This window comes from Pituophis catenifer, unplaced genomic scaffold, assembly GCF_029215685.1.
Source record: "Pituophis catenifer annectens isolate HBS135680 unplaced genomic scaffold, rPitCat1.0.hap2 SCAF_16, whole genome shotgun sequence".
Taxonomy (NCBI): Eukaryota; Metazoa; Chordata; class Lepidosauria; order Squamata; family Colubridae; genus Pituophis; species Pituophis catenifer.
In genome coordinates this window covers 13,537,593-13,558,915 of record NW_027256896.1, presented here as the reverse complement: position 1 = coordinate 13,558,915, position 21,323 = coordinate 13,537,593, and the positions used below count along the sequence as shown (strand labels likewise).

The 21,323-nt window shown below is 44.9% G+C and overlaps 1 protein-coding gene across 3 annotated transcripts in view; it reads left to right on the top strand.

Moving 5' to 3' along the window:
- The window catches only part of SNX29 (sorting nexin 29), a 153,641-nt gene that overhangs the window by 56,203 nt on the left and 76,115 nt on the right, over positions 1 to 21,323 (top strand). For all 3 annotated transcript variants that reach the window (XM_070955161.1, XM_070955160.1, XM_070955162.1), the window contains one exon: positions 16,591 to 16,707. In XM_070955161.1, the coding sequence (XP_070811262.1) occupies positions 16,591 to 16,707 (117 nt within the window). The remainder of the gene's footprint in view (positions 1 to 16,590; positions 16,708 to 21,323) is intronic.

Below are 21,323 nucleotides of genomic sequence, written 5' to 3'. Positions count from 1 at the left end.
ACCGGGAGCATTTCACCCCTGTGGAGGATGGAAAGATTTATATATTCCTTGCAACCATCTGGTGGTTAGTACTCTTTCTGAGAGCCATTGAGGACACTTGGAGTTTTATCTGTGCCTTCAGGGTCACCCTAGTCGTGCAAATGGGTGTGGAACCTTTCTGGAATTGCTGAAAAGATTATGCTGTTAACAGCAGATAGGGGGCGTCGTTTTAGCAGAGGGGGAGGGCTACGACACCGCCTATCTGCTGTTTGCAACACAATCCTTTCAGCAGTTCCAAAAAGGTTCCACACCGATTTGCGCTATTCAAGTGACGCTGAGGGCATCGATGAACCTCCAAGTGACTCTCAGAAAGAATACTAACGACCAGATGACTGCAAGGAATAATAGATCTTTCCATTCAAGTCAGAACAGAAGAAGCTTCTCGGATGAGAAGTGAAATGTCTTCGAAGAAAAGCAAGTCCTGTCCTCTTCAAAATATATGGGTGTTTTGTTCCTCCCGGATAGCTCAAATAACCTTCAGGATGGTTAAAACTCCACAGGGTTGGGCGAGCGGGATCGAAAAAGATGGTTTGCAAGCAATCCAGGGTAGTGCTAACGGTGGCGAATATGACAAATGAAGGTTGTTGCAAACGAGGGGGCTGGAGATAAGCTTCAAGCAAAGAAGGAAAGTATGTGTTGAAGGCATGTGTCAACCCTTTGAGGGAGGTCAACACAGAAATAGGCACCGCAAAGAATCCAGGAATATTGCTGGATTTTCGTAGAGTATAATAACCAAATCTCCAAAGCCTGTCCAAATTTCTCTCTTATCCCATCAAAATCAAGGTGGAGTTATTCTGAGTTTATTTCTCACACTTCCTTCAATTTCTGGACGGGGTCATCTGTTCTCCAACTCCCTCCTTAATAGCCTTCTCCATGGTCAACTCTAAATCCTTTTGATGTCCAAATCATTACAGTACCTGGAATTTAAGCAATATGTCACTTGAAGGAGACTTGAGTCCAAGAAATCAATACTTTCTCAGGGCAATCCACCTAAGCCAGGGTTGCTTAACTTCAGTTTATTGAAGTAACTACAATAACAAATGTAAAGGACGCGGTGGCTCATGGCTAAGGCGCTGAGCTTGTCGATCGAAAGGTCGGCAGTTCAGCGGTTCGAATCCTTAATGCCGCGTAACGGGGTGAGCTCCCGTTACTTGTCCCAGCTTCTGCCAACCTAGCAGTTCGAAAGCAGGTAAAAAATGCAAGTAGAAAAATCGGGACCACCTTTGGTGGGAAGGGAACAGTGTTCCGTGCGCCTTTGGCATTGAGTCATGCTGGCCACATGACCATGGAGACATCTTCAGACAGCGCTGGCTCTTCGGCTTTGAAACTGAGATGAGCTCCGCCCCCTAGAGTTGGGAACGACTAGCACATATGTTTACCTTTACCTTACAATAACAAATATCATATAACACAGTGGTGAAATCCAATTTTTTTTACTACCTGTTCTGTGGGTGTGGCTTGGTAGATGTGGTGTGGCTTGGTGGGCGTGGCAGAGGAAGAATACTGCAAAATCCCCATTCCCTCCCCACTCCTGGGGGAAGGATATTGCAAAATCTCCATTCCCACCCCACTCTGGGGCCGGTCAGAGGTGCTATTTGTCGGTTCTCTGAACTGCTCAAAATTTCCGCTACCGGTTCTCCAGAACCTGTCAGAACTTGCTGGATTTCACCCCTGATATAATGCCTTAACATAGAATATGAACACGGTATCTTTACAGCACAGATTGCTTTGAAAAGCTTTGAAGGAAATCATCCCGGGTTGAACAAAGGCTCAAGAAACCTTGAGATAATTCTAATTAATTTTAATTCTAGCTTGAGTGCAGAACCAGGGGTGGTATCGGTCAAGCTTTATAAAGTTGTCTGCATTTCAGGCTGAACGAAGGACACGGACAATGGATCATTTTCTATTTGGACTGGATTTGATGGCCCTCAAATTCAATCAATGTGTATGTTCATAAATTAATTCAAAGCTTGAAAAGATTAAAAACATAAAAAAGTAACTATTTAGCTTAGGTGGCTATGTTTTTTGGGGGAAAAAAATTCTGTTATAATATTTAATAATTATAAATTGAATTAATAATAATAATAATAATAATAATAATAATAATAATAATAATAATAATAATAGTAATAGAAGATAAGCAGCAAGAAAAAATCACAAAGTACCGGGACTTGCAAATTGAAGTTGAGCGACTGTGGAAAAAGAAATCGTGTGTTGTCCTGATTGTAATTGGAGCCGTTGGAGCAATACCCAAAGGGCTACCCCGTTATTTAGAAATTCTAAATTTGCCGGACTTGAACATTTTGACTCTACAAAAAACCACCTTACTCGGAACAGCTTACATCCTCCGACGATACCTTAACAGTTCCTAGGTCCTTGGTTAGGACTCGAGCTGCTGAGCTATTAACCAGCCTCAAAGGCTGTGAATCTCACTAAAGATTAAATAATAATAATAATATAATAATGATACCTTAACAGTTCCTAGGTCCTTGGTTAGGACTCGAGCTGCTGAGCTATTAACCAGCCTCAAAGGCTGTGAATCTCACTAAAGATTAACCAATAATAATAATAATATAATAATTTAGCAATGTTTACAAGGCAGAGAGAAAGAGAGAGAACAAGCAAATGTGTTTATAGGTGTGTCTTTCAAACTGTTCTCTGTGGCTGGAACTTTCTGACAGACATATGTGTTTGTGTGTCTGTACACATTGTGTTGTTTTTTGATTAGAAACTCTTTCCATTAAAAAGCTGTTTCTCTACCGCGCTGGCTGCTGATCCTAATTAATATATTATGGACTATCACCGCATGTGAAAACCAGGAACATAAAACTGGTCCTAGCATTTTTTTTTTATCTATCAAGAGAGTGGTAAGATAAATGTCCCTCGATTTCTACTGCCCTCCAATAACTCTCTTTTTCATTTCATAAGACCAAAACGATGTCCTTCATAGCTGAATAAGCTGGCATCGTCCATCTGCATTAGGCCATAATCGATCAGGGCTAGTAGTTCCTGTCCCGATAAATAAAATTCCATCTGCTAGTAGAAAGGGTTCCACCTAGATTGTGTGTTGTCTGTACCAGGGTTTTACTACTGGTTTGCAATGGCAGCGCGAGCACGTGCTTTTGCGCATGTGCAGATTGTCAATTATGACGTCAAGGCGGGTGGGCGGAGCCTCCCACCGCTTTTACTACCTGTTCTAAAGAACCGGACGGAACTGGGAGCAACCCACTGCTGGTCAGCACCACAGAACTCTCTGGAGAAGCCAGGTTCAGTTAACAACCATGTTTCTAGTTTAACAAACCGTTTGCAATCTAAAAATTTCTCCTTAGTTTTAGCTTGCCTCTCTCCTTGAGAAGCTTCCATCCGTTGCTTCTTGTTCAGCCTTTGGGTACTTTGGAGAATAGGTTGACTCCATTTTCTTTGCGGCAGCCCCTAAGACAGGGGTCGGCAACCTTAAACCCTCAAAGAGCCACAAAGGTCCTAACTGGAAGCCCTCCGTTCAATCCTAGAGCCAACCGGAAGTCCGGTTCCCCTAACATAAGAGTCTCCTCCTAGTGCGGTGTCCTTTTTCCTCTACCTGTCCTAACCCAAAGCCCTATCAATTGTGGAGCCGACTGGAAAACTCACCCCTTGCCATAGAGTCTCCTCCTGGCATTCAATGCTCCCCCCCCCCAAATCGGAAGCTCCTCTCAAAATTGTGGTGCCGACCAGCGACAGGGAGCCGCAGCAGAGGGATGAAAGAGCCACATGCGGCTCCAGAGCCGCAGGTTGCTGACCCCTGCTCTAAAATAATGGAACACTGCTATCATGTCACTACGTTGTGGTGCGACTACGTTCCATCCTACCACCTGGATAGAAATGGTTAAATCCTTCTTGGTGAAGGAAAAAAAAAAAAAGGCTCGGAAGATTTAGAAACTGGGATATTTAAATTAGGGTGAACATCGGAAGAGGGTGGATGGAAGAACAATTATTTATTTATTTATTTATTTATTTATTTATTTATTTATTTATTTATTTATTTATTATATTTCTATACCGCCTTTCTCCCGTAGGACTCAAGGCGGTGTACAGTCAAGAAAAATATAGATACACAAACATCATAAAATTGCTAATTAAAATTATTACTCAGTTTGGTCAATTAAATAAAACCCAGAATTAGATAACATTTTAAATTAAAGAAGAGCTGCAATGATTTAGCCTGGGGCAGTCTCTTGGAAAGATGCCGGATTTTCTTTTTTTCCCTTTTCCTCCTGTGGAAGAAGTTAACTAACATTTTACAACTTTAAGGCTACTCTACGGAATGAGTTGGATAACAGAGTTGGAAGGGATCTTGTAGGTCATTTAGTTCAACCCCCCACACCCAAGCAGGAGACCCTACACCAGTGTTGGCGAACCTTTTCGGCACCGAGTGCCGAAACGGGAGTGCGTGCGCGTGCAGGAAACTGAAAGAGCAGCCACCTGGTGTGCATGCGCGCAGGGGGAGAAGATGATCTTCTGGTTTTCAGCGCCACATGCGTGCCGGCCACCTGGTCTTCCGGTTTCTGGCGCGCATACAGGCGCAAAGACCAGCTGGCGGTGTACATACGGTGCCGGAAACTGGAAGATCATCTTCCTGGCGCATGCATGCGCACCAGGCGGCTACTCTTTTGGTTTCCGGCACTCCCGCGTGCGTGAAGACCACCTGTCCGGCACGCTGGAACCCAGAACAACAATGGGCAACGGCTCGCATGCCTGGAGAGATGGCACTGCGTGCCATTTGTGGCACACGTGCCATAGGTTCACCATCATGCCCTACACCATTTCCGACAATTGGCAGTCCGGTCTCTTCTTGAAAGCCTCCAGTGATGAAGCTCCCACAACTTCTGAAGGCAACTTCTGTTCCATGGGTTGATGGTTCTCACTGTCAGAAAATTCCTCCTCATTTCCAGGTTGAATCTCTCCTTGGTCAGTTTCCATCCATTATTTATTTATTATTTATTATTTATTTATTAATTTTATTTCTGTACCGCCCTTCTCCCGAAGGACTCAGGGCGGTGTACAGCCTGATTAAAAGCACAAAGACAGACAACATTTAAAAATAATTAAAATTATTAAATGATAGGCTTAATTTAAAACCCCAACTTTAAAATCCCATTTTTAAAAACCCAATTAAAATCTTTACCTTGATAGCCCAGCCTGGCGGAACAACAAGGTTTTGAGGGCACAGCGAAATACACGGAGATCAGAGATTTTACGAATTTCTGGGGGCAGTTCATTCCAAAGGGCAGGGGCTCCCACAGAGGAGGCCCTCCCCCTGGGTGTCGCCAGCCGACATAACTTGGCCGATGGCACCCTGAGGAGGCCCTCTCTGTGGGAGCGAACTGGTTGGTGGGAGGCTACTGGTGGCAGAAGACGGTCTCGAAGGTACCCGGGTCCTATGCCATGGAGCGCTTTAAAGGTGGTGATCAACACCTTGAATCGCACCCGGAAGACCACTGGGAGCCAGTGCAGCTCGCGCAGGAGGGGTGTCACGTGGGCACAATGGGTTGCGCCCATAACCACCCGCGCGGCCGCATTCTGGACCAATTGGAGCCTCCGGGTGCTTTTCAAGGGGAGCCCCATGTAGAGAGCATTGCAGTAGTCCAGTCGGGAGGTGACAAGGGTATGAGTGACTGTGCGCAAGGCGGAAATTATTCCTTGTCTGGCCTTCGGGTGCTTTGGGAAATAGGTTAGCCCCCCCTCTTCTCTGGGACAGCCCCTCAAATATTGGAAGACTGCTATCATGTTCTCTCCTGGTCCTTCTCTTCACTAACATGGTAGTTGAACCGTGGCAGGATGGGCGAACAAGAACAGTTGGGTTGGAGAAAAGGGCAGGGACGTGTCCACAAACTCCTCAATTTAAGCTCCTCAGTACGTTTATTGGCTCTATTGATGGGACATTTGGAAAAGGCTGTGAAGCAAGCAGAGTTTTCAGGAACTATGCTTTCCTTAAGGAGGCCGCGCTGTAAATTATGCCCAGTGAATAAACCGGGACTCCTTAAACGTCTTATTGGAAAAGAAGACGTCTGGCGCCATTCAAGCGTGGACTTCTTCAGAGGCTGTAAAATTCTCTACCAACCGTAAATAAATCGTGGCTTGAATTTTAGTGGGACTGGCCAATAGGTTCTTCAACATTCCCCCTCCCCGGGGAGCAATGTAACAGAATGTTACATACAGAAAGGAACCTTGGAGGTCTTATAGTCCAACCCTCAGCTCAAGCAGGAGACCCTCTACCATTTTAGACAAATGGCTGTCCAGTTAAAAGCCTCCAGTGATGGAGCCTCCACAACTTCTGGAGGCAAGCTGTTCCACTGGTTAATTGTTCTCACCGGCAGGAAATTTCTCCTCCTTCCTAAATTGGTCCTCTCTTTGATAAGCTTCCGTCCGTTTCTTCTTTTCCTGCCCTCACCTACTTTGGAGAACAGGTCCAAATGTCCTCTCCTCTGTGACAGCCCCTCAAATACCGGAATATGCTCCCTAAGCCTTATGTTTGCTAGACTAGACATACCCAGTTCATAAGGGACATGGTGGCTCAGAGGCTAAGAAGCTGAGCTTGTCGATCGAAAGGTCGGCAGTTCAGCGGTTCGAATCCCTAGCGCCGCGTAACGGGGTGAGCTCCCGTGACTTGTCCCAGCTTCTGCCAACCTGGCAGTTTGAAAGCACGTAAAAAAATGCAAGTAGAAAAATAGGGACCACCTTTGGTGGGAAGGGAACAGGGTTCCCTGCGCCTTTGCCATTGAGTCATGCCGGCCACAGGAGCACGGAGATGTCTTTGGACAGCGCTGGCTCTTCGGCTTTGAAACGGAGATGAGCACCGCCCCCTAGAGTCGGGAACGACTAGCACATATGTGCGAGGGGAACCTTTAGCTTTACCCAGTTTCTGAAACCTTGTGTTTTATCCTCCAGTCCCCTAATCATCTTTGTCTGAGGAATCACAGTGGTGGAGAATGGGGCATGACCCTCTCACCGCCTGCCTCGGAGCAATAAATTTTATGGGTATCTGAGCAGCTGCTGCTGAAGCTCCACGGGGTGGGTATGTGAGCGTGTCTCCCTGCAGAGTCACCTATTAGCTAGCTAATGTCTTCAGCGCAGCGACTTCAGGGCGTGAGATCCTGTTGGAGAAGGTTAGGGATTTTTACAGCCTTCGTTCCAAACCCTGGAGGACGTATTGCCCTTACTGCTTAATGCGGTCTGAAGTCTAGGAAGTCTTAAGAGCTTTCCAATTGCAAAAACTCTGTTTGATCGGCCCTGGTGGTGCCCGTATCTTCCCATCACTGACTCCGAGGGCGCTTTTTTTGGGGGGGGGGTCTCCGCTGGGTTCCAAACCGCGTCTGGCACAAAGTTGGCCAGAGACATGGCAATTTTGGAAGACGGCTCTCGGGAGCCCGTCTTGTCTGTCTGTCTTTGCCCGAACGTTCACGGCGATATGAATGGCCAACCTGCCTTTTGCCAATATGGACCAGCTGCCGCAGAGAGCTGGTTCCCCAGATGGCTCTTTTGTTTCGGGGAGTTGCATTTTTTTAATTTAGTTGTTCCCCAAATGTTCACGAATGAAGGCAGATATACGTGTCCCAGGATAACGTCGCAGGATCCAATCTGGGTCAGTCACCGGAACCAAAGGTTTATGCCTTCTGAACTTTGGGACTCGTGCTGGAGCCCATCCTCAAGGGACTTCTCTCTAGGGGCGTGTGTGCTTTGAGTGATTCTGCGCGTGGTACTTATATATATGATATATTTATAAGAGCCGAGGTGGCGCAGTGGTTAGAATGCAGTACTGCAGGCTACTTCTGCTGACTGCCGCCTGCCAGAAGTTTGGCAGTTCAAGTCTCACTGGCTCAAGGCTGACTCATCCTTCCGTCCTTCTGAGGTGGGTAAAATGAGGACCCCGATTGTTGGGGGCAAGAGGCTGACTCTGTAAACAGCTTAGAGAGGGCTGTAAAAGCACTACGAAGTCTAAGTGCTATTGCTATTGCCATTGACTCGGCCTTCCATCCTTCCAAGGTCAGAAAATGAGGACCCAGATTGTTGGGGGCAATAGGCTGACTCTGTAAATCACTTAGAGAGGGCTGTAAAGCACTGTAAAGTGATATATAAGTCTAAGGGCTATTGCTATTACTCTTGCTTTTCCCCTTCCTTCCTTCCTTCCTTCCTTCCTTCCTTCCTTCCTTCCTTCCTTCCTTCCTTCCCTCTCTCCCTCCCACCCTCCCTCCCTCCCACCCTCCCTCCCTCCTTCCTTCCTTCCTTTTCTCCCTCCCTCCCTCCCTTCCTTCATTCGTTCCTTCCTTCCTTCCTTCCGTCCCTCTCTCCCTCCCTCCCTCCCTCCCTCCCTCCCTCCCTGCCTGCCTGCCTGCCTGCCTGCCTTCCTTCCCTCTCTCCCTCCCTCCCTCCCTCCCTCCCTCCTTCCTTCCTTTTCTCCCTCCCTCCCTCCTTCCTTCCTTCCTTTTCTCCCTCCCTCCCTCCCTCCCTCCTTCCTTCCTTCCTTCCCTCCCTCCTTCCTTCCTTCCTTTTCTCTCTCCCTCCCTCCCTCCCTCCCTCCCTCCCTCCTTCCTTCCTTCCTTCCTTCCTTCCTTCCTTCCTTCCTTCCTTTTCTCCCTCCCTCCCTCCCTCCCTCCCTCCCTCCCAGATGTGCCAGTTTATCTATTCTAGTAAAGAGAACTTTGAAAAATACTTGCTTCATAGTCTTTACTTGGAGTTGGGTTTCTTTCTGGACCGCTGACAGGTGCCTTCCTTCCTTCTTAACTGAGGAAGGCTCTTTCATGGAAGGTCTTTCAGAAGTACCTTCAGTAAGTCCACATCTGGCCATGATTTTCCAGCAAGGTTAAATAATATTGTGTGAGAATAAAGGCAATTCTAAAGAGCTTTTCCTTTACGGAGTCGCTTTTGATTGCCTGTTCAAAAGGGGAATATTTTATTCCCTTACCGAAGAATCCATCAGTGGGCAGAACGCTGATAGGACGTACTGCGTGGGTTTCAAGGGCTCCTCAGAACAAAACCATTTCCTGCAGACGGAGATCTTAGGAACTTATTCATGCGTGAGATCGTTCCCATAATTCAAACATGCTCAAGGCTTTATCCTCATGGCAAACAACAGATGCACCTCATGCTCAGTTGGACGGTCAGTGGCTTCCTGCTTTCTACACAACTGGCCACCAATAAGTGGCTCAGAGGTAGCCTTGGTGGGCCCAAAGGAGAACTTCTCTGATCTTTATAGAATATAGAATATAGAATATAGAATATAGAATATAGAATCGTGATGGCGAACCTATGGTATGCATGCCACAGGTGGCACGCTCCTCCGAAGACTCAGGGCGGCTTACAATGCACTTATAGCAATAGCCTTCATTCTTTTGTATATACCTGCTTATTAGGGCTTTTGGCCCCCCATAAGTGGTGTTTCTACAAAGTCAGCTTATTGCCCCCAGAATCAGGGTCCTCAATTTACCTACCTCGGAAGGATGGAAGGCTGAGTCAACCTTGGTTTTTGGGTCTCTGCCGCGCATCCACGGGAGAGCCTTAAATAAATGGAATTTATTTTTAGGGTGGTCAATGAAATAAGAATAGAGGATAAGATAGCATAGGGTAGGGTAGGGTAGGGTAGGGTAGGGTAGGGTAGAATGGAATGGAATGGAATGGAATGGAATGGAATGGAATGGAATGGAATGGAATGGAATGGAATGGAATGGAATAGAATAATAGAATAGAATAGAATAGAATAGAATAGAATAGAATAGAATAGAATAGAATAGAATAGAATAGAATAGAATAGAATTCTTTATTGGCCAAGTGTGATTGGACTCTCAAGGAATTTGTTTTTGGTGCATAAGCTCTCTGTACATAAAAAGACAAGATACATTCGTCAAGAATCATAAGGTACAACACTTAATGATGGTCATAGGGTACAAATAAGCAATCAGGAAACAATATCAATATTAATCGTAAGGAAACCAGCAACAAGCTTATTGCTTAACGCATTGTAAGCCGCCCTGAGTCTCCGGAGAAGGGCGGCATATAAATCAAACAAACAAACAAAAAAAAAAAAAGTTACAGTCATGCAGTTGTAAGTGGGAGGAGATGGGTGATGGGAACAATGAGAAGATTAATAGTAGTGCAGACTTAGTGAATAGTTTGACAGTGTTGAGGGAATTATTTGTTTAGCAGAGTGATGGCGTTCGGGGAAAAATTGTCCTTGTGTCTAGTTGTTCTGGTGTGCAGTGCTCTATAGCATCGTTTTGAGGGTAGGCATTGAAACAGTTTATGTCCAGGATGCGAGGGGTCTGTAAAGATTTTCCCAGCCCTCTTTTTGACTCGTGCAGTATACAGGTCCTCAATGGAAGGCAGGTTGGTAGCCATTGTTTTTTCTGCAGTCCTAATTATCCTCTGAAGTCTGTGTCTCTCTTGTAGGGTTGCAGAGCCAAACCAGACAGTTATGGAGGTGCAGATGACAGACTCAATCATTCCTCTGTAGAACTGGATCAGCAGCTCTTTGGGCAGTTTGAGCTTTCTGAGTTGGCGCAGAAAGAACATTCTTTGTTGTGCTTTTTTGATGACGTTCTTGATGTTAGGTGTCCATTTTAGGTCTTGAGTTATGATAGAACCTAGAAATTTGAAGGTCTCTACTGTTGATACTGTGTTGTCTAGTATTGTAAGAGGTGGAAGTATGGAAGGGTTCCTCCTAAAATCTACCACCATTTCTACGGTTTTGAGTGTGTTCAGTTCAGTTCTAGATTGTTCAGGTTTTGTTGCCTTTTTCTGTCTCAGTAACCATTCCACCACTTTTCTTTTCTTTTTTCCTGCCATAAACGGTAAGAAATTTACTACTTTTCCTGAACTTCTCACCAGCTTTTTGATCACCTCTTGAGAGCATTTTAATATTTAATGTATCTTTGTTTTAAGGTCCCTGGACTTCAAATTATAGATTTAGTAATGGTGTGCTTGCCAGCAAGAGTTATGAATCATCATCTTTTTGGGGAAAAAAAATCTCTTAGCGGTTTTTTTTTTTTTTCCTTAACGAATTTTAAAAAATATATGTATTTTTGAGCTTTTATATTTCTAGCCGCATTCTTGAAAGCCTGAGTCACTACTAGTTAAGCCTGCTAGTCTTTTAGGTGCAGGAATGAAATCATTGTTATTACCCAAATTTAATGTTAGTTTTTAGTAGAATTCTTTGCTGTGCAATGGCAACAGAATAACACGGAAAATTCCTAAATTGTTGGAATCTTCCTTGCATTACTACTTGTTTTTCAGGCTGTAGGAACAAGAATAATTTTTCTTTAATTTTTTACTGCCAATTTTATGGTTGCTTGAAGGACCAAGCTGGCAAGAAAGGTCGTAAAACGAGGCAAAACTCACTTAACAACTCTCTTGCTTAGCAACAGAAATCTTGGCTCACTTGTTGCCGTAAGTTGAAGACGACTTGTAGTTTCCTCAGGGGATTCAAGTCTGTCAGAATGACATGACAAACAAAATGAAGGATGGGTGTTTGGGGGGGTTTTTTTGGGGACCAAGTGAAGAAATTTAATAATACATCTTAGCCCTTTTAATTACTATGTAATTCCAATTATCTGTCAGCTTTTTTACAAGAAGAATCTTAATTAGAATAGCGATTAAGTGCGTTCTTTTCTTTTCTTTTTTAAAAGTACTGTGACAGGAAGGAATTTGGGGAAGTGGATTGATGGCTGGGTAAAGGGAGAACTGCCCGTAGGAAATTTAGGATAATTAGAAAGCCAAGGACATTTTAACCGGAATTGGTCAATTTTCTTTCAGCTGCTTTTGTAAGTGAAGTTGATCTCTGTCGGATACAATCAGGTAAATTAAATTGTACAGTATGTCAGGTCAATTCTTCTGCACTTTTGATTATTTTTTTTTTCTTATATGGAGAAAAAGGAAAGGAAAGGAAAGGAAAGGAAAGGGGAGAGGAGAGGAAAGGAAAGGAAAGGAAAGGAAAGAGAAGGAAAGAGAAAGGAAAGGAAAGGAGAGGAAAGGAAAGGGAAGGAAAGGGAAAGGGAAGGGAAGGGAAGGAAAGGGAAGGGAAGGGAAGAGGAGAGGGGAGAGGAGAGGAGAGGAGAGGAGAGGAAAGGGGAAAGGAGAGGAGAGGAAAGGAAAGAAGGAAAGGAAAGGGGAAAGGAGAGGAAAGAAAATGAAAGGAAAGGGGAAAGGAGAGGAAAGGAAAGAAGGAAAGGAGAGGGGAGAGGGGAGGGGAGAAGAGAGGAAAGGGGAAAGGGGAGGAGAGGAAAGGAAAGGGGGAAAGGAGAGGAGAGGAAAGGAAAAAAGGAAAGGAAAGATAAAGGGAGAGGAAAGGAAAGGAAAAAGAAGGAAGGAAGGAAAAGAAAGGAAGGAAGGAAGGAAGGAAGGAAGGAAGGAAGGAAGGAAGGAGAAATAAAGAAACTTCCAAAGTTGCTTTTTTGTGAGATGGGCAACTCTAGAGATTAGATAGATAGATAGATAATATCTATAAATGTCTGCAGTATCTATCTACCTTCCTACCTGTCTATCTGTCTGTCTATCTATATCATCTACAATAGATAGATAGATAGATAGATAGATAGATAGATAGATAGATAGATAAAGACGGATAGAGCTATACACAGATAGATACATAGGCAGACAGATACATAGGTAGATCTATAGATAGATAGATAGACAGACAGACAGACAGACAGACAGAGCGAGCCTCCAGCATTCAGAGGCCAAATTCATATTTCAGGTTTTGCTACTTTTTCCTTCGGGCAAGTCTCCTTCTCGAGTCGATTTAGACTTTATGTGTCACCTGCGATTACGCACATGATAAACCTGACCTTTGGAAAGATCTTTGCCGTAACTCCGCATGACGTGATTATGCGAGTGATTATGCGATCTGTCACCACCGAGCCATCATTGAGATGTTCTTAGTCTTCCAGAAGTAATAAGAGTATCCGTCCTATGTCTCTTCCTCCCCCCAACCGCCCCCATCTTCCCTTTCCATGGTGTAGACTTCAATTTATGTCGATTTGAGGTTCGTAGCTCGTTCTGGAAGAGTTTTAAGGTTGGAAGTCATTTCCCCCTCTCTTCTATCGAACGCCTTTTTGGATTTTTTTAAAGAAGGTTTCGCATTAGAACGATGTGATGCATCGTTCTGCAGCCCAACAATATGCAAAGATTATTTCAGGTAGTTCTCGACTTACAACAGGTCGCTTAGCAACCATTTTGAAGTTCTCCCAGACTTATCGGTGTGTGTGTGTGTGCCACTTACATCCTGGATGTGAAGTTCTGCCAGTTGCTAAATGCAGGCAGTCCCCGACGTACGACCACAATGGGGACCTAGATTTCTATTGCCAACCAAGCTGGTTGTTAAATGAGTCACACCCATTTTACAACCATTCTGCTAAAGGACCATTTTTCACACTTACGACCATGGCAGCATCCCCAGCGGTCACGTGATCAAAATTCAGACGCTTGGCAACTGGTTCATATTTATGACCGTTGTTGTGTCCCGGGGGTGGGCGGGTGTCACACGATCCCCTTTTGTGACCTGACCAGGCAAAATCAATGAGGAATCCAGATTTACTTAACAACCGGATTACTAACTTAATAACTTACAGTGATTCACTCAACAACGGTGGCAAGAAAAGTCACAAAGCGGAGGAAAACTCACTTAACAATTTAGCCACAGAAATTTGGGGCTCCATTGTGGTTGTAAGTCGAGGAAAGGGAGATCGAGAGAAAGAGAGAGAGAGAGAGAGAGAGAGAGAGAGAGAGAGAGAGAGAGGTACAGTAATAGATAAGATATAGATGATATATAGGTGTATATGTATATCAGGGGTGAAATGTAAAATTTGTTATTACCGGTTCTGTGGGCGTGGCTTGGTGGGGGGAAGTAATGTGACTGGGAGGGCGTGGCCAACTTTTTTTTTTTTTTTTTAAACTTTTCAAAGCATTTTTTCTAATGCTTTGAAAAGCCTCTGCCGATCAGGCAACTCAGCTGGGATCGTCAGAGACTTTTCAAAGCATTTTTTTTACCACCTCTTCGGCCAAGAGGTTGCAGAAAAAAAATGCTTTGAAAAGCCTCTGAGGATCCCAGCTGAGCCGCTCGATCATCAGAGGCTTTTTTTTTAAACTTTTAAAAGCATTTTTTCGTCAGAAGAGGTAGAAAAAATGCTTTTAAAAGTAAAAAAAAAAAAGCCTCTGATGATCGTGCGGCTCAGCTGGGCATGGTGGTGGGGGGGGGGGCACGAAGGGATTTTTGCTACCGGTTCTCCGAACCACCCACCGCCATCGCTACCGGATTGGGCGATCCGGTCCAAACCAGGAGCATTTCACCCCTGATGTACATGTATGTATATGTTTAAGTATCTAGATGTGTGTGTGTGTTTGTGTATATCTGTGTATGTTTAGAAGTCCTCATAATGCTTACAGCAAGAACTGAATTCTGAGGTTTAAAAGACTCCCCTTGAACAAAAATGTTACACACACACACACACACACACACACACACACACACACGTAAATTTTTCAATTGGGACGTATTGTAAATCTCGATGTTTGAATTACGAAGTCAGCCTAAAAAGCTAGCATTCTTTGCAGCTGGGGATACGGTCCTATGTTCCATCGTTAATAATATTAATGCATCTGCTTAAAACGATTGAATTCTTTGTTTAAGGGAGGTGAATTGGTTCCAAATGGAAACAATTTTCCCAGGGATGGTTCAAGTGACATAGGAACGCAGGTTTTTTTTTTTTTTTCCCCATTTTTTCTTTTTATATATCATTTGCACAGAGGACATATTATGTTTGATCTTATTCAATTCGACCCAGCCTCGAGTAATTAAGCCGGATGTTTTTAATTAAATCAAAGGAGGTTATGAATTGAATCCCCTTTAATGCAATTAAAGCAGAAGAGCGTGAGACTCATACAAAAGAATATTTGGAGATGGTGTTTTTTTTTGGAAATGAAGAAATCTCACGGCTGTCTTTACTCAGCATAATAAGACATGAAAAGTGGCTTTTAAAAACACGGAGCACTCCAGAAACTGATAATCCCAGTTGCATAAGAGTGTAAATTGACCTCAAAAGCCCCTTTAGATCAGTTGCTTTCACATTGTGGCTTAAAGCTGGCTTCTGGTTCTAGTTTGTTTGGGGGGGAGCAAGTTAACCACAAGGGCAGATGGATTCAATATAGCTTCATGCTTTAATTAACTTTCTCATCAATAACAATAACAATAACAACAACAACAACAACAATACCCTGTTTCCCCCAAAATAAGACGTCCCCTGATAATAAGCCCAATCGGGCTTTTGAGCGCATGCGCTAAAATAAGCCTCCCCCTGAAAATAAGCCCTCCCCGAAAATATTTAAATGCAGAACTGGAAATCAGGTAAGATGGCAAGAGGAGCCCCATCTTTCTCCACGCATCCCAAAATAATGACCTCCCTGAAAATAAGGCCAAGCGTTTATTTCAGGGTTCAAAAAAATATAAGACAGGGTCTTATTTTCAGGAAAACACGGTAATAACAATAACTTGTAACTTGACAGATATTGTAAGAAAACAATATCTGTCCCCAATTATAAATAAATTTCCCCACTGGAATGTAAGGCATAAATTATCATTTCTATTGAAGGCAGACTCTCCTCCCCTGGTAAGGGCTATCACTCGATATCTTAAAAGGATGACAGCAATACGAGCCAGTTATATCGAAAAGAATTTCATTGATTGTAAGAAAGATGAGCTGAGTTAGAGAGGAGCTATCTTATTCGGGATATCTAGTTTTGGAAATTTAGTTATTGAACTTCGATATTGTTAAATTTTAAATGTCATATATCATATATTTTTAGTCTGTTATTTCTGTAACTGTTTGTTTTATCTTTTTGTTTTTTTTTTGAAAAGGCCTTCGGGCTATTCAATAAAAGAATTACACTAAATTACAATAACTTTATTGTCATTGTACATGTATACACAGTATATCCATACAATGAAATTCACTTAACACCCAAAGACCAAATCCAACACACATAACAATCCCCAAACACACCCCCACCCACCAAAAATTCCCCACCCCTAAACCTCCCATGCTGTCCAACAGCTCACTGATGGTGGCCCTTTAGTTCATTGTTGAATGCAATTATAGCTCTGGGATAAAAACTATTCAGAAAACGTGCGGTCCGAGTTTTAATTGTTCTGTATCTTCTGCCAGAAGGCAACAGTCCAAAAAGATTGTAAGCAGGATGGGAAGAGTCTCTGAGAATGTTATGCAACTTCCTCAAACAGCGAGATTCGAAGATGTCGTCCAGGGCTGGTAGCTGGAGCCCGATGATATTCTGGCCAGTTTTAATGATTCTCTGTAGAGCTTTTTTCTCCATTACAGAGCTGCTCCCATACCATGCAAGAATGCCGTATGTCAGGACACTCTCAATGGTGCTGCGGTAATACCTCAGAAGTAGATGCTGAGATAGATTGATCTTCCTGAGCGTTCTCAGGAAGTACAGCCTCTTCTGTGCCTTCTTCACAAGCACTCATTTCCCCATAGCTGAATTTGTCGGTTGTGTCTGTGTGTGTTCCAGGTGGCGGAAATGCACGGGGAACTCATCGAATTCAACGAACGGCTCCATCGTGCCTTGATGGCCAAAGAAGCCCTCGTGACGCAGATGAGGCAAGAACTGATCGATCTGAGAGGACCGGTAAGCATTTCCTTTGTCTAAATAATCACCATCCCTCTCATCCTGGACCAGCCACATGCGGCTCTTTGGCCCCTTGAGTGTGGCTCTTTCCACACTCGTGATGCCCTGGCCGGCTGTGGCTGAGCCGGGAGCGTGCGCACGCACAGGGAGACCCTCCTCAAGCGAGCGCCGAAGCTCAGGAAAGGTGCGTGCAGGGTGAGTAGCGGCTTGCTTAAGGAGGGTCTCCCCACGTGTGCGCATGCTCCCGGCTCAGCCACAGCCGGCCAGGGCATCACGAGAGTGGGAGGAGGAGGAGAGTGCAGGAGAGAAGCTGCCTTCGCGCCACATTTGCACGTAAGGCAGCCTTTGCTTCCTGCCGCTTCAGGCTGGGGTTCGCACCCTCCGCACTCAGCCGAAGAGCTGCTGGGGGTGGGGGATGAAACAGCAAGGCGATGGCCCTCCATGAAACGGCGAAGCTATTTGGCTTGCAAATCCTAACGTCCACTGCAGCCTTATGTTTATCTCGCCCTTAAGATTTTATTCTGAAATTTATAGCCAGCAGGGCTTCAATTAAACTCTTGTCCACCCCAATGTACCGGCAAGGCATGTAATAAAGAATTCTGCCACCAAATTATTTTATACGGCGCCATTATTGCGAAGGACACAGTCCCCTTGGGTCTCATCATCATCCCACAATTACTTCCCTCCCAGCAGCCCCATTTTGCTTCTTCAGAACATCAAAATATATAAGCTGGCTGCTGTTCTGCCCCAGCTACGGACCCCAAAGAACGCAGCACACACAAAGTCTGTACAAACCTTAGTTTACTAAATTAAATCAGGTTTTTTCCAAACAAAGGCTGTTAATTAACTTTCTTAACAGCCTACAAAAATCCAAAGAATAAATAATCGTAATCTTACTATGATTGGCAGAAAGCCCAGAAGCAATTTGCAAAGAACGAAGATCAAGACGCAAAGGAGAGTGGATGAAGTTGTTCCCTGCAAATTGCTTCAGTCGGCGTTCCTCCTTAAATAGGCTAAGGGAGTGGCCAATTAGCCCCAAGCCATACTCTCGAGGAGACCTCCTCCTGAGGAGCCACTCCTGCCTTTTGGCAGCTCTGCGTGCCCGTGCATTGAGAAGAGGCTCCTCCTCTTCTTCCTCTTCACTTATGGGAGCTTCTGGAGGTTCTGAAGGCCCTGGCTGAATCCCCGCCTCTGGCACCACATCTTCTCCAGCCTCCTCATTGTCCGACTTGAGTGCCAGCTGCACAGGCTGCTAGAGCAGCACCACACCAGCCTCCTCGCTGTCCGAATCAGCTACCAGCTGCACAGGCCACGTACGGGCCACAACAGCCCCGCATTCACAAGTCTAGAAAACCGCTTGGGTGGGTCAAGAGAAATGGACGCCTTTTCACATCCCAGTTCATTCCCCCCCCCCCAAATTGTTACATCCTGTAATCGGATCCGAATGGTTTAATTCGCAATTTGTTCTGCGCTGCCATTTTATTCCTGGCGCTATGCAGTCAATCCTTGACTTATGCCCATTTGTTCAGTGAACGTTACAACGGCCCCGGGGGGAAAAAAGGTGACTTATGACCGCTTTTCGCACTTACGACCATTGCAGCATCCCCATTGTCATGTGATTTACGTTGGATGCTTGGCAGCTGACTCATATTTATGATGGTATTGCAGTGTCCCGGGGTCACGCAATCCCCTTTTGCGACCTTCTGACAAGCAAAGTGAATGGGGGGAAAAAGCCCAGATTCACTTATCAACTGGGTGACTAACTTAACAACTGTAGTGATTCACTTAACAACGGCGGCGAGGAAGGTGGTAAATGATCTGTCCCCGTCACACAGACACCCAAACACAGCCAGCCGAGGGTTAAGGAAACACTTTGCACACTCCCAGGTCTTTATCTCCAACTTGGCAGCGATTTACACACCGTCTGCCAAGTGCGTTTATTTCCAGAAAACAGAAAGATAAGATACTTAGCGTACAAAAAGTCCAATCAGAATAATATTTCTCTCAGCAGTTCCGGACGAGGCTTTAGTGACTATCCAAGGTTTACTTTTGTTCGTCACAAGGATCACTGGCCACCACCCTCTATTATATAGTCTCTGGGGTATGGTCCAGTGACTCAGTTCTAATCCCTAGCACGCCTCCTGAGCTGCTGCAATCGTTTATCACGCCTTCGGAGGCGTGTGTCCAGGAATGATGTCTCTCCCTCACTCTCATCCGAGCCACCTGTCTCCCTGTTAATCTCTTCTCCCTCGGCCGGCACCTGAGACAGTGCCAGAGGGGAGGGGCCTGGAGAGGGAGGCCTGGCTGACTCCTCTTCCTCATGCTCGGAGCTTTCTTCCTCCGATGGGATAGGCTGAGGGGGCGGGGCCACAACAGTAAAATGGAGCGAAACCTGCTTAACAACAGTCTGGCTTTAGCGGTGGAAATTTTGGACTCCATTGTGGTCGTAAGTCGAGGACTACCTGTACAGAAGCTGTTCAAACATATTGGGTTTGGAATGGGTTCTTTCGTTGGTTAGCATCACTGAGTCATCTGCGATAAGGCACGCATCTCAGCAGCAGCTTTATATCCACCGCCTCATTCACAATCCTAAGGCGCGCCTAAGGCGCTTGCGCACAGCACTGAAAATGGAGCATTTAGAAGCTCAGCTGCTTACCTTCCAAGTCAGCAATGGTAAGTAGAACAGCGAGGGGGGTGGAATCAGCTGTGTTGCGCGATTGAGATGAGCTACAAAGCAGGAAATAAAGGACAGGATAGAGCAGGGGCGGGTGGGCGGGGCCAACTGATCATCGGCGCTACCGGTTTGTGCGAACCGGCTGAATACCAGCTCTGACTTGCACACATACGTTTCCTTCTTAAATCAGAAATGTGCAATTTATCTCGGATGGGCCTTTTGATACTTTTGTTTCACAAAAGCGGAGAGAACTCTATTTTTGCTTAACCCTTGACGATGAAAGGTGACCTCTCTTCAGTCTGTAAAGTGGCCTATTGTTTTTATTGACATTTTAAAAGCCGGCTTATTTATCTCTTACTGGCATCCAAAGCCCATCTATTTTTTAGTAAGAGCAGCGAGGGTTTTTATAAAAGAAAAAAAGAAAAAAAAGAACAACGTCTTTAAAAAAAAAAATCAAGCTAAACTGAAACGGGAAAGAGCCTTTCAAAATAACCTTTCTGTACCGAATTTGTTCTGCTAAGTGTTGAAATTATACATGCTGTCAGAAATCCATCTCTGTGTGTGTGTGTTTGGATGTGTACGTGCATAATGAAAAGGGAGAACAGCAAAACACATAACATTTTACATACTTCGGCTGCGTGCACTCCCTTCATCACGCCCTGAAACTGGCAAACAGGCAGGTAGGTAAGTTTAAGGCTAAAAGCTAAAGGTAAAAATTCCCCTCGCACATATGTTGTTCGTGGTTGCTAAATATTTTTTACGAATTCTGCCTAAACCGCAAACATTTAACTTTCGAGCTGAGGTCAAAGGAAAGGTAAAAGTTCCCCTCGCACATCTGTGCTAGTCGTTCCCGACTCTAGGGGGCAGTGCTCATCTCCGTTTCAAAGCCGAAGAGCCAGCGCTGTCCGAAGACGTCTCCGGTGATCATGTGGTCAGCATGACTCAATGCCAAAGGTGCCCGGAACGCTGTTCCCTTCCCACCAAAGGTGGTCCCTATTTTTCTACTTGCATTTTTTACGTGCTTTCGAACTGCTAGGTTGGCAGAAGCTGGGACAAGTCACGGGAGCTCGCTCCGTTACGTGGCACTAGGGATTCGAACCGCTGAACTGCCAACCTTTTGATCGACGTCGAACCCGATGACCAGCTGGTTGGCGGGAGGTGCACACGCATTCGCGGCGGATCTGAGCTGGGGCAATTGTGGGCATGCCTGCAGAGAGGGCTCTACGTGCCACCTGTGCACGCATGCCATAGGCTCACCATCACAGGTATAAGGTCTCCTGCCTTGAGCAGGGAGTTGGACTAGAAGATCTCCAAAGTCCATTCCAGTCCCACGAGTCTATATAGGTAGTCCTCGATTTACAACAGTTCGTTTAGTGACCACTCAAAGTTACAAACGACACCGAATCGTGTGACCTATGACCGTTGTTCACAGTTATGACCTTTGCAGCGTCCCCATGATCACGTGATCAAAATTTCAGAAACTTGGCAACCGAGTCATATTTATGGTGCTTGCAGTGGCCTGGGGTCATCACCCTTTGCAATCTTCTGACCAAGCAAAGTCCACAGGGAAGGCAGGTTCACTTAACAACCAGGTTTACTAACTTTTCAACTGCAACAATTCACTTAACAGCTGACGCAAGAAAGGGGGTAAAATATCTCACTCAACTACAGAAATTTTGGGCTCAATTGTGGTCGTAAGTCGAGGACGGCCTGTATTTTGTTGGGTGGATATTCTTAATAATTAATGTCGGAAGGATTATAACATTACAATTATTAAATACTATTTGATATTGTGAAACATTAACAATATTTGTTGAAGGCTTGTTTTGGGAACATTGCGTTAACTTGGTGGTTTTGTTTTAATTGCAAGCCATCTTCAGCTTGTCAGTTTTCAGTGGCATATCCGTTAAATGGATACATGCCTCTCTTTTAAGAAATGGAG